This window comes from Artemia sp. Qi Xiang Cuo, chromosome 12 (assembly GCF_049724085.1).
Source record: "Artemia sp. Qi Xiang Cuo chromosome 12, ASM4972408v1, whole genome shotgun sequence".
In the NCBI taxonomy this organism is placed as follows: Eukaryota; Metazoa; Arthropoda; class Branchiopoda; order Anostraca; family Artemiidae; genus Artemia; species Artemia sp. Qi Xiang Cuo.
In genome coordinates, this window is record NC_142805.1 from 62,267,404 (window position 1) to 62,286,180 (window position 18,777).

Here is an 18,777-nt window from a genome sequence, read left to right on the forward strand (position 1 = left end):
AAAATAAATTAGAAACCTGAAGAACCTCAAAAGAATTGAAGATGTGAACCAATTATTAGTAACAATAAGTGCACCATAGTAAATACCCTAATACTGGATGATTACACTCCCAGTCCCAGGCCTAGAACAATAGAAAATCTTTTTTCTTCTTCTTCAGTTATAGGCTTCGGAAAAATCCATTTAACCTTTTTCGTATTTTCTGATTGTCACGCGCATCCTGGGAAATCAGATATAAAAATTAGACTATTTTTATTTAATAATAGAGTTTATACATCATTGATGGAACCACCTATATTTAGGCAGTTAAAGACAACTTTGAACAATTAGGCATTATTAGGAACAATTAGGCCTTTGTGTTAGCTGGTCAATATTAGGGGTTAGCTTAAGGCGCTTGAATATAGCAGATAAAGTTAGCCATTCTTTTTTATGGTTGACAGTTGCCACAGGGCAACCAAAAGGATTGTGGTTGATGGTATCATCATGGGTTTGACGTAGGCGGCAAAGAGGGCTTGTTACTGTTGGAGGGGCTGTGTTTTCATAGTGATAAGTTTGGCAGTTAAGGCCAGTAGAATTTGATTGTATTCTGTGGTACATCTTTGAGTCTTTCCGGGATGTAAATGGAGAAAGATTTGGTGGCCTAGATAAATTTTTAGGCACCTATGGTTTATATCTCTTACTGGGATAGGCCTTTCAGATATTTTTTCAACCTTAAGGGCAGATTTAGCTATTTCATCTGCCTTGTGGTTTTCTTTAATGCCCATATGACTTGGGATATATTGGAATTTTGTGGATGTACCTTGTTTAAGTAGTTGTTTCAATAGTACAAGAGTGGTGGAGGTATGAATGTCTGGAAAGTCTGAATACTCTGGTGATATTGAGGCAAAGGCTGATTTTGAGTCTGAATAAATTGTAAGAGGGGTGTTTCTTGGAGGGTTTGGCATCTTTATGATGGTTTCCAATACGATGTTGATGGCAGCCATTTCAGCTGTCATGATACTCACATCATTTTGGAGCCTTTCTGCGGCTGCTATACCTAATGATGGGAAGTTGACTCCACAAAAATTGGGAGGTGGTGGTTATATCTCTGAGACTCAAATTTGTGGAATAATGATTTTACATAGACAAGGGAAAGGTCTGCCTTAATAGCTGGCGCAAACAATATGTTCACATCTGGGTAGTGATTAGCCCAGGATGGTATCCAGGGGTATATTTGAAATAAAGAAGATGAAGGTATGGGGAAGGTCATTTGGGTGGTTGCAAATTCCCATGCAAAGCCCCTAAAAGCACCAGGGTTTCTTAGCCAATCATGTAATCTATGGGAACTGTTACCTTCAAGTTTTGTAAAGTAGTGGGCAAGTAGGTTTTCTCTGCGCGTAGCAATAGAGGTGAGACCACTTTTGCTGAGGAGGAAGTTGGTTTTGGTGTGATCCCTGAGGCCAAGTATAGCACAGATCATAGTATTCTGGACAGTCTCCAGACTGCATAATAGGGTTTTTGAGCATGAGCCATAGACAATTAGTCAATAATCAATCTGAGATCTGATATGTCTTATAGAATTTTATTACAGTTTTTTCATGGCAACCCCAAGGTGCATTGAGTAGCCTTTGTAAGATGAGCATTTTTCTGAGGCATTTTATTCTCACATTTTCAATATGGAGCCTGAAAGTTAGTTTTTGGTCTAGAGTGAGGCCTAGATATTTGATGTGTTGTTGCTCTTGGATGACAACACCATTTAGGGTTAATAGGGCAGATTGGGAGTCTCTTTTATTATGTAAACTGTACTATAGCTGATTTTTATGGGGCGGTGGGTAGGCAGGAATTGTTAGAGAAACATTCAAAGGCATAAACCGACTTTTGTAACTTGGATTGGGCCAGTTCAAAATTATTTGAGGTAGACCATAGGACTATATCATCTGCAAACTGAATATTTGTTTGGGGTAGGGTCAGATCCCATAAATATAGCGAAAACAGGAGACAGCTGAGGACAGCAGCTTGGGGAAGGCCGATGAAGATAGACTTTAGAAGAGATGTAGGAATTTACTTGGAGAACAAAAGAGCATTTGGATAGGTAACTTTTAGAGAAATTCACTACAGGTAGTGGAAAACCTATTTTTGATAATTTTTGCAGTAGGAGTGGATATTATCATATGCAATTTGTTAGTCCAAGAAGGCTGCAACTAGGATTTGGTTATCTTTCAAACACTCAGATATGGCATTGGTTAAGCAAACAAATGCGTCAATGGACGAATAATATTTCTAAAAGCCTGTTTGGGTATGTGGGATGAGGTGGTTAGACTCAGCAAACCAATACAATGGGGAGTGAATTATCTTCTCATATAATTTTCCCAGAACTGGGGTAATCATAGGAAGGAGTTGGGGTCCTCTTTGAGTTTATTTTGTTTTAATATAGGGATGATGAGTGATGTTTTCAAAGTGGATGGGAAGAAGGAATTACTCCAGGCGTTGTTGAAGAGAGCTAAGAGTGCTTTTTAAAGTCTTTTGGATGGTGTTGGAGCAAAGATGGATGGATCTGGTCGTGGCTACAAGGTATTTTGGGTTTAATTGAATTGATTGCTTTGTCTAGCTCAATCATTGTAAAATTTTGGAGGAGATACTGGGACACAGGCAAGTCAAAATGGGGTGTTAGGCTAATCTGAGGTGAATTAGGTGAATTGAGGTGAAATTCAGCTTTTTCTTTGTTGGTTTCCAGCTGCTGACCATTTAGAGTTAGCTGGTAATGGACGGGGGTTCTGTGTGGAGAATTTGCCACACATCTTGTCTAGAAATTTATGAATCTTTGACTCTTGTGTTTCGCGGGACACTGATAAGAGAAAGTTTTTGCATGGCTCTTCTTTTGCAAGTTTGATTGCTCTCTTAAGTTTTGCCTCTGCTTGTGGTTTTGCTATATATTTTCCAGTGGATGGATTTCTCTTGAAGGATCTGGTGGCATTCCTTTTATTGTGCCAAGCTTCTTGGCAAGAGGATGTCCACCATGGCTTAGGGGGTTTATTATTCTTCAGCGTTTTTGGGCATTGGGACTGGGGTATGGGAAGTTTTGCAACATCAAGAAGTAGTGATGTGAAATTTTTGGAGAGCTGGTATTGGTCAGTGGACAGTGAAGAGTAGTCATGGTCTGATAGAATTTTGGAGAACTTTGGCCAGTCTGCTTTTTGCCACACATAGTGGGGAATGAAGTTATCAATGATGGCTAGGTCACCAATTTTTGTGCATATGGCAAAATGGTCGCTTAGGAGGTTGTTAATTCTGTTGACAGTAATTTTATTTATTAAATTTGATGAGACTAATTAAAGATCAATAGTTAAATAGCTCCCACTTCTTTTACTGAAGTAGGTATTTAGGTGTCTAGGAGTCACTAGTACTATATTGGTAAAATTGGTGAGAAATTCATCCATGTATTTTCCAACATTATTTCGAGGTGAATAACCCCGGATAGGACTATGGGCATTGAAGTCCCCAACAACCACTAGATTTGATTTTGAGAAGTTATTAGAAATAAAATTGAAAAAATCTTGTTCATTGTTATTACCATGTGGGTTATATAAATTAATAACCGTAACCTCCATGTTTGCCAGCCACAACTTCACACAAATTGCATCAATGTCATGACTGAAATCAGGAAGGCTTATACCACAGAATTTGAGGTGTGATCTTAGAAGGATAGCAACTCCACCACCCATTCTATTGGAAGATCTATCTTTTCTTAGGACATTATATCCAGGAAATTTTATAGAATAATTGATGAGTTTAAATGGGTTTCTTGGAGGCATAGTATCAACTTTCAATGTCCAATCAAATGAGCCCTCTCTGATATTTATACAAGCATCCCTTCCAAAAGAACCATATATACCCCCTTGGCATAACTTAAAACGCCTGCTCCCAGGCACTGGAGGGCTGTGTCAACACCGGAATTGTTATTATCTGATCTTTGAACTATTTTTAACAAAATGGCTATCTGAAAATTTTTGTCGGATTCATTTGGAGAAAAACGGCGTGGGGGGGGGGGGTAGTTGCCCTCCAATCCCTGTTGACTATTAAAAAGGGCACTAGAACTTCCAATTTCCGATCGACTGAACTCCCTTCGAAGTTTATAATGACACCCTTTCCATATGAAGCTCCTCTGAAAAAAAAAATATTATACAATAAAACGTTGGAGCCGTATGGCCTTTACTATAGGCAACTGTACTGCATTGCCTCTGATATATAACTCTCCAAGCTCAAAGAAATACGTTAAGCAACACAAAGGTACCAGGAGTCACTATATTCGTTGAGCAGATGTAAAATCATTGACCTACGCTCAAGGTCAAATAAAGCTGTTATGCAACTAGCAAGTGGGTCTATTAAGAGTTCATTGATCGTCAAGAGTGCCTTAGAGAGTGACATTGGTCAGTGGCACCATCCTAATTGGATACGTGCATTCTACTAGTATATATATAGTCCTGCATGAGTGAGAGAGTCTATGCCTTCCTCGCCCCCCCCCCTATATCCTTTAACTGAACGGTCAAGAGAGTTGCTCAAGCCAAACGACTGTCTTTGAATATCAGAAAAGCCCTCAAGTCTCAATATGACAAAGCCTGATATGAAATCAAAATATGTAATTACTTTTTTCTGGAAAACTGAATTTTTAAAACAACATTTTCGAAGGAAAATTGAGAGCGATACTAAAACGGAATTTTATTGACAGCAGAATTGAAACCGGACATAAACTTAATATATTCTGTTAAATAACAAAGAAAAAATAATAGAAAACACCATTTGAAAAACAAAGCTTTCGGATCTTTTGAACAAACTTGAAAATCCTGATTATTATGCATTTCAGTTTGAACAATGTAGACCTGTTTCTTTTTTATATTATCCATTTAAGAAGAATTTCTACAGTAAATAGGCATTTGCCTTTTTTGTTTGTGTAGCTCCACATTGGTCATTGGATGAAAAGACAACCTTTATTTTCCATAGAACCTGACTTACCAGAAAAATAATCTTTCAATAAAAATTCCGTACTTGTATGATATACCCCCTACCGCTTAACTTGTTCATGCATTGACGCGCTGTAAACCGGTTTCTTTCAACTTTGTGTTAAAAAAGACAAAGAGAAGAGACAGAATAGATGGGAAATATATAAATCAGGCTATATATTTGCACATTAGAGGGGGGGGGGTTGAGTATTAACACATTTTTCATGCACACCTGCGGTACTTTACCCCCCCCCCTCCCCCACCCCCTTCCTAATCTGCAAACATGTAGCCCAAATTTGTTTCTAAAGTATTATATTTTTATCATCCTTAGGTATATTTTATTAGGATTAACCTAACTTCTCTTCTTGAGAGGTAGGGGGTATATCCTACAAGTACCAAAAAATTCTTTCAATAAAAACTACCAATGTGCCTGAAGGTCTTGTTGCAGTCTATAAACCAAGAAGCTTTTCTTAGAATTGGTTGTTAGATATTAATTTCAAATTAAATGAATGTAATCCGACGGTAAGTATTTACAATTACTTTTGAGAATAATGACAACAAGCCAATGAGGATCCAGCTTGTATTATTACAATCTCACTAAACTCCTTCATGCACTCTTTGATGCCTTTAAAAATTGTTCAGATCAGAAACATTTTTCTAAAACAGATTATATTTAAAAGGTTTCCCACCTATGTGCAGTATTTGATCTGTTTTCAAACAGCAGACTAGTTTTTACAATTTTGTTTTTGTTCTTACCATATGATCCATCTATATTTGCAACTTTTATGAATTTCAAGTCCTCTACTAAGATTCAGTTTCATGTAAAAAATCGTGCATATAAACTTGCTTAAAACTTTTCGCACCTACAGAACATTGAATTGCTGTTTACTAATATGCACTCTTTGGTGCTTCAAATTTCCTGCTCCAGAAAATCACATTTAAACGTTTTCTCACCTGAATGCAGTCTTTGATGCGCGTTCAAACTTGCTTCTTGAGAAAGGGTCTGATCACATACATTGGATTTGAAAGGCTTTTCACCTGAATGCACTCTCTGGTGCCTCTTTAAATTTTGCGAATGAGAAAAATTCTTGTCACATACAGGACATTTAAAGGGTTTCTCACCCGTATGCACTCTTTGGTGCTGCTTCAAACTTGACGCTATAGAAAAGGTTTTGTCACACACATCACATTTAAGCAGTTTCTCGCCTGTATGCATTCTTTGGTGCTGCTTCAAATGTCCTACTTGAGAAAAGACCTTGTCACACACATCACATTTATACGGTTTCTCACCCGTATGCACTCTTTGGTGCTGCTTCAAATTTCCTGCGTCAAAAAAAGTTTTATCACATGCATCACATTTAAACGTTTTCTCACCCGTATGCACTCTTTGGTGCTGCTTCAAATTTCCTGCGTAAAAAAAAGTTTTATCACATGCATCACATTTAAACGTTTTCTCACCTGAATGCAGTCTTTGATGCGCTTTCAAACTTGCTGCTATAGCAAAAGTTTTGTCACACACATCACATTTAAAAGGCTTTTTACCTGTATGCACACTCTGGTGCGCCTTTAAAGCATGCTTTTGAGAAAAAGCCTTGTCACATAAATCACATTTAAACTGTTTCTCACCCGTGTGCAATCTTTGATGCGAATTCAAATTTCCTCTTTGAGAAAAGATCTTGTCACAGACGTCACATTTATATGTCTTTTCTCCTTTATGTGATCTTTGATGTCTTTCTAATTTTCTATGCTTTTTACTTTGCAGTCGACTTTTCAGACATGTTTTCTCATTTTCGAAGCCTTTTGCTTCAGATTCCAATGCAAATGGATTTGAGAAACCACTCAGAGATGGATTCTTTGAAACAAATAGTGACGTATTTCCCTGTAAGTATAGTCCAGACTCGTGTGGTGAAAAGCGACCTAAAAAATTAAAAGTCTACTGAGTTAAAAATTAATACAGTATATCTATCAATATATTTTTACAATTAATTTTGTTTCCGATCCCTCTTCTCCAGCTCTTGATAATCCTTATATTAGCTTTTAAAATTAGTTATTCTGATGTAAGTAAAGAGCGAAAATAAAACCTTAAACGACCAAAAAATACACCCTGGAGTAAATCCAGCCATAAGTGGAGACAAAACAAATATTTGGATTTTTCTTAACTGAATGAGGAAGAGGAATAAGATTGTACATCATTTGTAGAAGTCAAACAGTTTTTGGGTCAACGCAAAGCTGAATATTGTGTCACATTGGTATACAATATGGTATACAATATCATTTTCGAATCCTTTTGCTTCAGATTCCAATGCAAATGGATTTGAGAAACCACCCAGAGTATTAACAAGCAGTGACGTATTTCTCTGTAAGTATAGTCCAGACACATGTGGCGAAAAGCGACCTAAAAAATTCGACTGAGTTAAATAAGAAAACAGTATCTCTAGCTCTTGATGATGCTTATATTAGCTATTAAAATAAGATATTCTGATGTAAGTAAAGAGCGAAAATGAAACCTTAGACGACCAAAAAATACACCCTGGAGTATATCCAACCATAAGTGGAGACAAAACAAATATTGGTATTTTTCTTAACTGAATGAGGAAGAGCAATAAAAATATACATCATTTGTAGAAGTCAAACAGTTTTTGGGTCACCGCAAAGCTGAATATTGTGTCACCTTGGTAAACAATATGCTTATCCGTTTCAGAAACCATGGTTGTAACATGAGTATTCGAGTTCACTATTTATATAGCCATTTGAACTATTTCTCAGAGACTTTAGTCGCCACTAGTAATGAGCAAGGTGAAAGATTTCACCAAGACTTAAAGACTATGCCACTGCCAATATGAGTAGTATGCCAAAAAAGGGTGAGACCAAGAGGCTCATTGGATAGAAAACCGGAAGTTCTAATGCCCTTTTTAGGAGTTAAAAATACCGGAGGGCAACAAGCCACCCTCCACGTCTTTTTTTATTGATTGGACTACATGAACGATCACTATGTCGAGTTTTAACTTGGATGCACGTAAACAATTTTTCAGATCATCGAGTTAATAGTAATCTTATTTATTTTCAAGAACAGCCAAGTTCCTCATTTAAATAGCCATTAATTTAAAAACTTTTTCCACAAAATAAGTTTTTCAAAGAAAAGTAAAGAACTCTATTAAACACAAAATGAGCAAAAAAAAATCAAATAATCTACCAAGCGTGAAACTACCACAAATCAGCATCGATAAATAAATAAATCCCAAAACGAACAGAGATTACAATAAATAACCGAGTTAATCTCAAAACGAGCAGAAATTAACATAAGTTGGGCGAAAAACCCCTATGCCTTCCCAAGGCCAGAACAAAATTTGCACTTTACTGAAAAAAATATAAATGTTTTTACTCTTATAACTTTAATAAATCAAATAATATTAACATTTTGATTACTAAACATCAGTATATGTATATTAAAGTGACAATGCACATTCATTTGTATTTTTTCAGTAAAGTAAAAATTTTGTTCTAGCCTTGGGAAGGCATAGGGGTTTTGCGCCCAACTTATGTTAATTTCTGCTCGTTTTGAGTTTGACTCGGTTCATTATTGTAATTTCTGTTCGTTTTGGGTTTCATTTATTTATCGATGCTTATTTGTGGTAGTTTCATGCTTGGTAGATCATTTGATTTTATTTTTGCTCATTTTTTGTTTAATGGAGCTCTTTACTTTTCTTTGAAAAACTTATTTTGTGAAAAAAGTTTTTTAAATTGATTTCTGTTCGTTTTATATTGACAAAGTCTTTTCAGGGAAAAAGAAAATAATACTTTAAATCTTTTCTTTTTTTAAGACTTTATAGTTTGGCGTGCTATTTGTATGCTGAAGAAAAATTTTCAGCAATTTTTAACAACATGCACCCTTTTAAAAATCTGGACACAAATAGTAGGGGAGGTCGGGGTTGTTTCGGACACGGGTTGGTTCGGACACTGCAATTATATAATCCAGTTCCACCCGAAAAATTTTGCCAAAAATCAAGATCAAGTATTCTTCAAGCTCAAGACGATTGGCCGACTTTCCGCAAAAGTTTCCGAACATGCGTTTCAAAGATAGTCCCTTTGAACCAATTTTTAAGGTATTATTTTTATTTCCACTAATATACGCCAGGCTTTTTAGCTGTGCTATTTATGTGAGTACATGTTTGAGCGTTGGCAGGTGCTTAGCGTTATCATGTCACTAGCTAAATCTATCCACAAATGGGACTGACCAAAACTATTTTTTTTTAGAAGCCATTTCTTAAAAATAGTGTTTATGGGGTTGATTCGGACGTCATAGCCGAGTTGGCTCGAACGACTTTTTAAGGATATCCAAAAAAACCCCGTTTTGTTAAATTGATCCTAAGAGTAAAGACACCAGCACAAAGGAAAGCATGCACATATCATTTCTAGCATACGATACATCGCAGTTGTATTTAGCGTAACGATATACACTATGGCTTTGCTCTTGAAATAAATATGGAGCAATCCACATTTCTGACTTGTGAATAAACTGAACATATCACTCGATGATTTTTTTATGCTCTTTCCAAAGACAACACTCACTTTTGTCGCAATTCCATTTTTAACATAACCTAACCTTCCTAACCTTACTCAAATTTCTAGCCCATATTATTCATTTCATTAAGCATAAATAAGCCATTGAGTGCTATGTTCATTTTATTATTAGGTCAGAAACTGGGACCGCTCAACATTTACCGCTATTAAAACAAAGATAAGTAACCTATTATCATTTCAGATGCCAAGAAATTTTCAAAGGAAGCGTGACATCCACCACCGAATATGGAGGATATGAAAAGGGCTACAGCAGCGGTTATCCTCGACAATGTTTCAATCCGAAAAGCTGCCGAAGAGTTTGGCGTTAAGAAATCTACATTACAGGATTATGTTAAACGTTCAAAGAGTTTATCAAACAATATAGCTGAAACACCATTAGAAGACCAAGTAGGGACTTCCGCAGCAGCAGTGTCTCAAGCCCCAGAGTCTATACAATCTTTAGTCACAGGGAGAGTACCAGATCTAAACTTCACCTTTTCAGAGAAGATAGTTCATAACAGGCCATTCTTCAACCCCAACGAGGAGAAGGCACCTTCAGACTACTCTCAAAAAGTCTCAGCAATGAATTAAGGCTTTAGCACCATTGACGCATACCAGGTCACCTATTGATTTGCCCAAGCATATAAAATTAGATGCCCTTCATCCTGGGAAATCAAGGCACAAGCTCCGAAAGAATGGATGACTGTATTCCTCAAGTGGAATAGAGAAATTTCTATCCGATCCGCCAAGATAACAAGCAAGCTACAACAAATGGTTTTAACAAAGTGATTGTGCGGAGATTATTCGATAACCTTGCCTTAGTCTATACTAAATGCCAAATCACTCTGGACCATGCTTGGAGTACCGATTAAGCAGGTGTCCCAACTGTATTACCACCGCCTAGACTGCTTGCCAAGAAGGGCCAGAAGCAAGTAGCCCAGACAACATCAGCAGAACGTGGTCAAAATGTAACGGTGGTCTGTTTTGCTAGTGTGGCAAACCACGTACCTTTGGTTTTTATCTATCCAAGGATTAATTTCTAACCTCGAATACTAAAAAATGGGCCCTCTGATGCTCAGGGACTAGTTCCTCGAAGTAGTTGGATTAATCCTGACAACTTCTTGGAGAAAATGAAACATTTTGTGAAACATATCAGATCATTAAAAGATACTAAAACTCCACTTTTACTGGACAATCATGACAGTCGTCTGGACATTTAGTAGTCAACTACTGCAAAGAAAATGGAGTAATCTTACTTATCGTCCCACCTCACTGCTCGCACCGCTTGCAACCTTTAGATATTTTAATCTATGGACCATTCAAAGCAGCGTTGAGAAACAGTTTTAGTAAGTGGTTGAACCTTCATCCAGGCCAGCGTATCTCTATATATGAGGTAGCAGAGCTCAGCCTTGTTCCATATTTCAGGAAGATCAGCATGAGCAACGTTGTAGCTGGTTTCACAAAAGCCAGACTTTGGCCATTCGACCGAGGCACTGCCGTGCTGACTTTTCTACCACTTCGCTTACAGATAGTCAATCGCTGAACAGCCTGTCTTAACATGTTGTTCCTTCCCCACACGAGGCAGAGCAAACTGCTGACAAAACTCAAGGGCCTTCTGTAGTCTTTTCCGTAACTCCAGAGCAACTAAGACCGTTTCCTCATGTACCACCTACAGCTACCATGGGTAGAAGAGTAAAACAAAGATGAAAAACTAGAATACTTACAGAAACACCAGAAAAGGAAGAGCTAGAACAAATGGTGAAAAACAGAAAAGGGTCTCAGAAGAAAGTTGTCACCTCCCTTCGAGACAAAGCAAAAAAACCAAGGCCCACAGAACGAGGTGAATATAGTGAAGATGAATAACAGGAATGTCTATTCACGGATGATAGCCTAGTTCTGATGAATCTCCACATCTTGGAGAAATGGAACCAGATGATCTGTTTGATGTAAATATCCTAGCCGCTAATGACTTTGTGCTCGTGAATTTCGTCGTAAGAAAAGGAAACTTTTTTTTATGTTGGACGCGTAGAAGGCCTTGTTGATGCTGATGTGGAGGTGACGTTTGTAAATAAAATGGGACAAAATTCGTCTTCCTTGATCCTGTTGACCAGGCTTCAGTTTCAAAAGATGACATTATCTTGAAGCTTCCTTGTCCAGTTTCGACAGGTGGTAAAAAAATTGTTGCAAAAACTCTTGGCTTCAACTTTGATTTTTCCAAGTTTATAATTCGCTAAAGATGTTTTGTATTAAGAATTTTAATAAAATTATAAAGCTTTATAACTATATTACGAGGTGTCCGAAACAACCCGTGGCATGTCCGAAACAACCCCACCCTCTGGGGTGGTTTTGGACGATTTTTGTTTTGTTTTTTAAACCGTTTCTGAAAAAATCTGCGAAGATAAAAATTGGCGAAAATTCCCATATGTGGGGAATTTTTGGACACAGAATGGGGTGCTAGAAGTGCCCAGATATATTGCTAGTTAACGAGATTTTTGAGAAATAAAAAAATCGTCCGGGTCAACCCCGACCTCCCCTACTGTTTAATTTAGTTTCATACCTCCTCTAGTTGAGCTGAAATGAACTTCCTAGTGCCAGTCACAAAAAATCTGTCTACATTCTTCGACAGCTTAGGTATACTTATGCTTTTGTATCTTAGTGGAATTTTAAGAGAAAAGATGGGAGATTTGGCGTGAGAGATTGGTAGCAAAAGGGGGATCAGTTACCCTCCGATCACTTTTGAACATTAAAAAGGGCATCAGCCTTTTATATTTTCAATCGAATGAGCCCTTTTCGAAGTTCCCACGACAACTCCTTCGATATGAAGTACCCTGGTCTAAACAACAACAACAACAAAAAATAATACATTATACCCACATTGATTTTCACTCTAAGATCCCCAAGCCTTCCAATCACTTTCTACTATTAAATAGGACAACTCACCTTTCGATGTCCAATCGAACAAGCTCTTTTGGAAACAACAAAACTTTCGATAAACACTTTATATACCCCAAGGGCATAAATTACAACCCTTACACTAAGGTCTGTTAGGCTGGTTGTCATCCTCTAAGACCGAATTTCCAGAACTTTCAACTACGTTAAACAACATGGCTATCTCAAAATTTTGATTGGTTGTTTTTTGGGAAATGATGGGCGTTAGAGGGTTGTTAGTCGCCTTCCAGTCACTTTCGAATATTAAAAAGGGCACAAGCCACTCCAATTTCCAATTTAATGAGCACTTTTCGAAGTTTCTACGACAACTTCTTCGAGACGAAGTGCCCTGCTCTAAAGAAAAAAATTACAAAATAATACTTTGTGCCAACACTGTTCTTATGTGCCCCCGGGGCATAATTTAAAACCCTTGCCTTGAGAGATGTGGGGGAGTGTCCTCCTCTTTACTTAGTCCCCGTTTCTTGTCTCGTTCTTAAGTGTCCCCGTTCTTTACTAAGGCAGCGCGATCGTGCTGCCTATGATTTATACAACAACTTTCTATATAAACCTTATATGCCCCTAGGACATAACTTACAACCCTTGCGCTGAGGGCTCTGATGGGGTTATCATCCTAAAAGACCTAATTTCCAGAACGTTCAACTACGCAGAACAAAATGGCTATCTCAAAATTTTTATTGGATGTGTTTGGGGGAACGATGGGCGTGAGGGGGGGGGGCTAGTTGCCCTCCAATCACTTTCGATTATTAAAAAGGGCTCTAGCCCTTTGAATTTCCAATCGAATGAGCTTTTTTTGAAGTTTCTACGACAACTCCTTCTTTAAAAGCCTTATATGCCCCCTGGGCATAACTTAAAACCCTTGCCCCGAGGGTTGTGAGGGAAGGTCCTCCTCAAAAACATATTTTCTATCTGGAACTAAACTAGGCTGAACAAAATGACTGTCTCAAAATTTTGATTGGATGGGTTTGGGGGAATGATGGGCGTGGGGGGGGCTAGTTGCCCAACAATCACTTTTGGATATTAAAAAAGGGCACTAGCCAGTCTAATTTTTAATCGAATGAGCCCTTTTTGAAGTTTCTACGACAACTCCTTCGATACGAAGTGCCCGGCTGAAAAAAAACACATTGTGCCCACATCGTTCTTTACTTAGGTAGCGCTAGCGCGCCGCCTATGTTTAGAACTATTTCCCCTAAATTGAGGGACCATTTGTGGAGAGAAGGGTGAACGACTTCACCAAGACGTGAAGCAAATGAGGGATAACTAACAAGAAAGGTCAGATGCTTATTGGATGGCAGTTTACTGTTTGAGTTTGAAAAGAGAATATTACAGTAAACTACACAATAGAAAATCACTATCGCTATCAAGAAAGGTGGGATGCTCATCTGCTGTGAGATTGATTTGTCAGTTTCAAGAGAAGGTTCTAACAAAACAAATTTAAGAGTACAACACAAAAAAGCTCCGAAAGATTCAAATAGTTGTTTTAGGATAACATTTTAAGGTTTATTTGTGAATGGGCATTTAATTTAATTCCTACAAGGATTCCTATGGTTTTCTTTCCTGCTCTTCTTAACTCTTAAACGTGTAAAATGGTCTCTTCAATAAATCTTGGACTTTTTTGTTCTACCATATGAAATACGAGAAACAAATAATATTTTATAATATATACATAGCTCCATATTTATTTTATTTTTTTGAAAATTGACCCACTGGGATTTTCTGACCAGAAAAAATTACCTGCATAGGAGAACAGTTTGAGAAAACTCCCTAAGCCTTAATGTTTGAAAAAAAAAGATTCGCGTGAGTGACTCATAGCCTACTTATATACATTGGCATTGCAATGACGTCATTTGCCAACATAAAGGGCTGCATTCATATTAAACCAATGAATGACTCATATGCAGACTTCATTCATAGCGTAAAACCGACCGTCTTCTAGGGAGATATATCAGTCTGTTTTTGAAAGTAAGCAGTATGAAAAATTAGGCCTAGACAAACGCCCAAAAACAAAATTTATAATTGTCACAAATAATGATTCGTTGGAACCATCTGAACTATCGAACTTGGTAAAAACAAAATTCAACATGAACAAAAATTAACAAAAAAATCCGCGGTTGGAAGACAAGTGACTGCGATGGTCACATCGAATAGTAAACGACCTCTGTGCTTGGAAGAAAAGCAACAGTATAAATCACAACTAATCCCAGGAGAATACAAATCATATAAAATGTGTGACTCTCTAAGGGATTAACAGGAAGAAGGAATTATACTGTCACCCAAATGTCTCAATTCAATTGAAATGGTTAATTTGACACTTCATGACTTAAAACAAAAGAATATCGCGATGATTATGCCTAATTCGTTTAGAGCCTTAATGTTGGGAAAAAAAATCCTGTTAGTAGCATCATATTCATGTGCACATTTCAAGAGCATAAATTACATCATTTCTATCCAAGGAGTGGTTGAATTGCTTTTAGTATCAATCTCACATGCAAAACAGGAAGAAAGAATTGTATTACCAAAATTTCTTAATTCAATGTAAATTGCTAATTTCACACTTCATGACTTAAAACTAAAGAACAACGGGACGATTATGGCTAATTCGTTTAGCCTTAATTTTGGAAAAAATTCACATTAGTAGATTCATATTTAAGAGCACACTTCAAGATCATAACTTACATCATTTCCGCCCCAGGAGTGGTCGTATTGCTTTTAATATCAATCTCGCATGCAAAATTACACAAGATGACAAACAGCTTTGCAAAAATAAAAATTTGATTAAGGAACGTATTTTTTAGCGTCGGTAAGGGATAGGATAGCGTCTGAAAAGGGTATAGCGTTGCCTATAGTGAAGGCCATAAGGCTTCAATGTTTTTTGGTTTTTTTCCCAGAGGCACATCATATAAAAGGGGTGGTCGTACAAACTTCGGAGGAGGGCCATTCGATTGAAAATTGGAAGTTTTAGTGCCGCATTTCAGAGTAAAATGTGCTCGGAGGGCAACCCCCCCCCCCCGCAAGAGGCAGTTGTTGCAAGTCATGGGCTGGGACAAGGTTTCTATGGGAGGGGTTTTAAACGATATTTTATTCCAAACACGTAATGGAAACGATCCCCCAACCCTCCATACCCCCCCCCCAAAAAAATGGAAATTATTCAGGATATTTTATTTTAAAACTTATAAGATCTGAAAACTGGCCCTACAGGCCCCCCCCCTCTCCAGACACAAATATCAACAATATTTTATTCTAAAACTTAATGGATCAAATTTCATGGGGAACCTCCATCCCCCCAAAAAAAATATATAAAGAATATCTTATTCAAAAACTTATCCCCCAACAAAAAAAAAGAAAAATGTTAACGATACTTTTTTCCAATATCCGATAATGACACTAACCCTCATATCAGCCCAATATATCGGTCAGGCCCTAGTTGCAATACAATTTACCCTTTCCCGGCATTTTAAAACTGATTCCCTAAATTATATATATTTGGTAATTTTTTTCTTATTTAACCAGGCCCACTCAAGGAAACATTATAAAATAAAACACTTCTTATTTACATCATTCCTAGAAGTAATTCCCTATAATTTACAGTCAGAACCTACATAATAGTTAAATATATACCCGAAATCGATTAAGGATCGTATTGCTTTTAATATCAATCTCGCATGCAAAATTACACAAGATGACAAACAGCTTTGCAAAAAAAAAATTTGATTAAGGAACGTATTTTTTAGCGTCGGTAAGGGATAGGTTAGCGTCTGAAAAGGGTATAGCGTTGCCTATAGTGAAGGCCATAAGGCTTCAATGTTTTTTGTTTTTTTCCCAGAGGCAAATCATATAAAAGGGGTGGTCGTACAAACTTCGAAGGAGGGCCATTCGATTGAAAATTGGAAGTTTTAGTGCCGCATTTCAGAGTAAAATGTGCTCGGAGGGCAACCCCCCCCCCAAGAGGCAGTTGTTGCAAGTCATGGGATGGGACAAGGTTTCTATGGGAGGGGTTTTAAACGATATTTTATTCCAAACACGTAATGGAACCGATCCCCCGACCCTCCATACCCCCCCCCCCAAAAAAAATGGAAATTATTAAGGATATCTTATTTTAAAACTTATATGATCTGAAAACTGGCCCTAAAGGCCCCCCCTCTCCAGACACAAATATCAACAATATTTTATTCTAAAACTTAATGGATCAAATTTCATGGGGACCCTCCATCCCCCCCCCCCAAAAAAAAAAATATATAAAGAATATCTTATTCAAAAACTTATCCCCCAACCAAAAAAAAAGAAAAATGTTAACGACATTTTTTTCTAATATCCGATAATGACACTAACCCTCATATCAGCCCAATATATCGGTCAGGCCCTAGTTGCAATACAATTTACCCTTTCCCGGCATTTTAAAACTGATTCCCTAAATTATATATATTTGGTAATTTTTTTCTTATTTAACCAGGCACACTCAAGGAAACATTATAAAATAAAACACTTCTTATTTACATCATTCCTAGAAGTAATTCCCTATAATTTACAGTCAGAACCTACATAATAGTTAAATATATACCCGAAATCGGATATTCTCCAATACGTCTTTAGTAAATTAATATTCAATAGTAAAGATTTTTGGTAGGCAGATCAGTTCATAACTGCGAATTTTCTACTTCTTTCAAATTCAACATGAAATCCAAATAATAGACATATTTATATATTAATTCATAAATAGATATATAACAATATTTGCCAAACCACTTCCAAGTGAAAATTTGAAAATGTCCATGTCAGACAACAAAAAGGGTTTAGCAAGCACCTGCATGTTTAAATGAGACAAAACAAATTCCATCTTAATATTAAGTCCCCTTGCCCTATTTTTTTTCCATGAAATATTATCTGATATATTTCATTTTACAAGAATCAAATGCTTGATATGCACCTTCATTTTCAGAACGTAGGGGTCCTGATTCCAGGGCGTCATATTCAAATTTACATGGTCCTGAAACACTGGATAAAGTAAGCAAAGGATCATCTTCATGTTTTGCGGACAAAAAATCGTTTGGAGTGTGAAAGGGCGTATCACTGTCACCTGGCAAAGTATCATCAGCTTCTGAAACAAAATTTTAATTAGGACACAGAAAACATGAACAATAAAGCTTACTAAACAAATCCAACTGCTTTTTCTTTTATGTTATGTTAAAAATAAAAATATACATCTATATTGAATGTTACATATACATTGAACATATAGAAATAAATAAAATCAGATGTATATGCAGGTGTTTTCACCAATCGTTTTTAAAATCTGCTTTTTATAAAGACAAAGAAAAAAAAATGAAACATTCAGCAGAATTCATGGAAATCTATGAAAATAGAAGGTCCTAGATAAGGGTAAACTAATGATAATATATTGAATAAGAAAAAATTAAATACTTGAATAATTTTTTTTTAAATAAACATTTTTAGTCACAGAAACAAAGATAGTTTTTGACACAATTAAAAGTAGCCAAAATACTAATCAATTGAAGTTTTCCTCATACCCTTCGTTCCCACATACTGTGGATTGCGGAAAATCGTTGCGGCTTTGCGGATTCCGCAAAAATTTTTTTTTGCGGTATTGCGGAAAAACACAAATCCGCATGCGCTGAAATTTTTCAATACTTGCGGAACAACGCATGCGGATTAGCAACTGAAAAATAATTGATATTTATAAAAATGGAACTGTTGAAAAATTGATAATATCAATTCAATTTCAAGAATTGCTCTTCAATAAAAGCCACAAAGACCACCATAACAAGATTCAGCAGGTCAAGGTGTGGGACCAAGTTTCCAGGGAGACTGGACTATCAAGTAGGCTAAACAGTAAACACAGCTTGGACATTTTCATTGCTTTAACTATTTATTTGATATTTTTACTTTTTGTTTATTTGCTTCATTTTTTGCTAGAGGTGTAGATAAGGCCAGCTACCCCTTCAGTGGAGGGTGCAAAGTCCCTGCCAACGGAAGCAGTATATAGCCTACTATATACCCTGGTCCTACTGGACAGTATCTGTGCAGTAATTCATGGCTAGAACTCAAAGACCATTTGAATTACCATTATTCCACGCCTATCTACCTTAATTCTGTCCTAGGATTGATGGATCATAGACTATCTATCAACTAGTGAAATGACATCATTTTTATACTTTTTTGAAAAAGGCTTATGCCAGCTTTTGCAACACAGCCTAGATGTTTTCATTTCTTTTCCTTTAATTATTTATTCAATATTTGCACTTTTTGGTTTATTTTTTCTTCTTTGTTAAAGGTGCAGATT

General features: G+C 36.8%; 1 protein-coding gene across 1 annotated transcript in view; it reads right to left on the reverse strand.

Annotated features, from left to right (window-relative positions):
• Window positions 1-18,777, reverse strand: part of LOC148946385 (uncharacterized) — a 70,559-nt gene that overhangs the window by 39,245 nt on the left and 12,537 nt on the right. The window contains exons 3-5 of the mRNA XM_089097686.1: window positions 17,404-17,574; window positions 5,928-6,890; window positions 678-1,033 (exon numbers count right to left, since the gene is read on the reverse strand). Coding sequence (XP_088953812.1) covers window positions 678-1,033; window positions 5,928-6,890; window positions 17,404-17,574 — 1,490 coding nt within the window. The remainder of the gene's footprint in view (window positions 1-677; window positions 1,034-5,927; window positions 6,891-17,403; window positions 17,575-18,777) is intronic.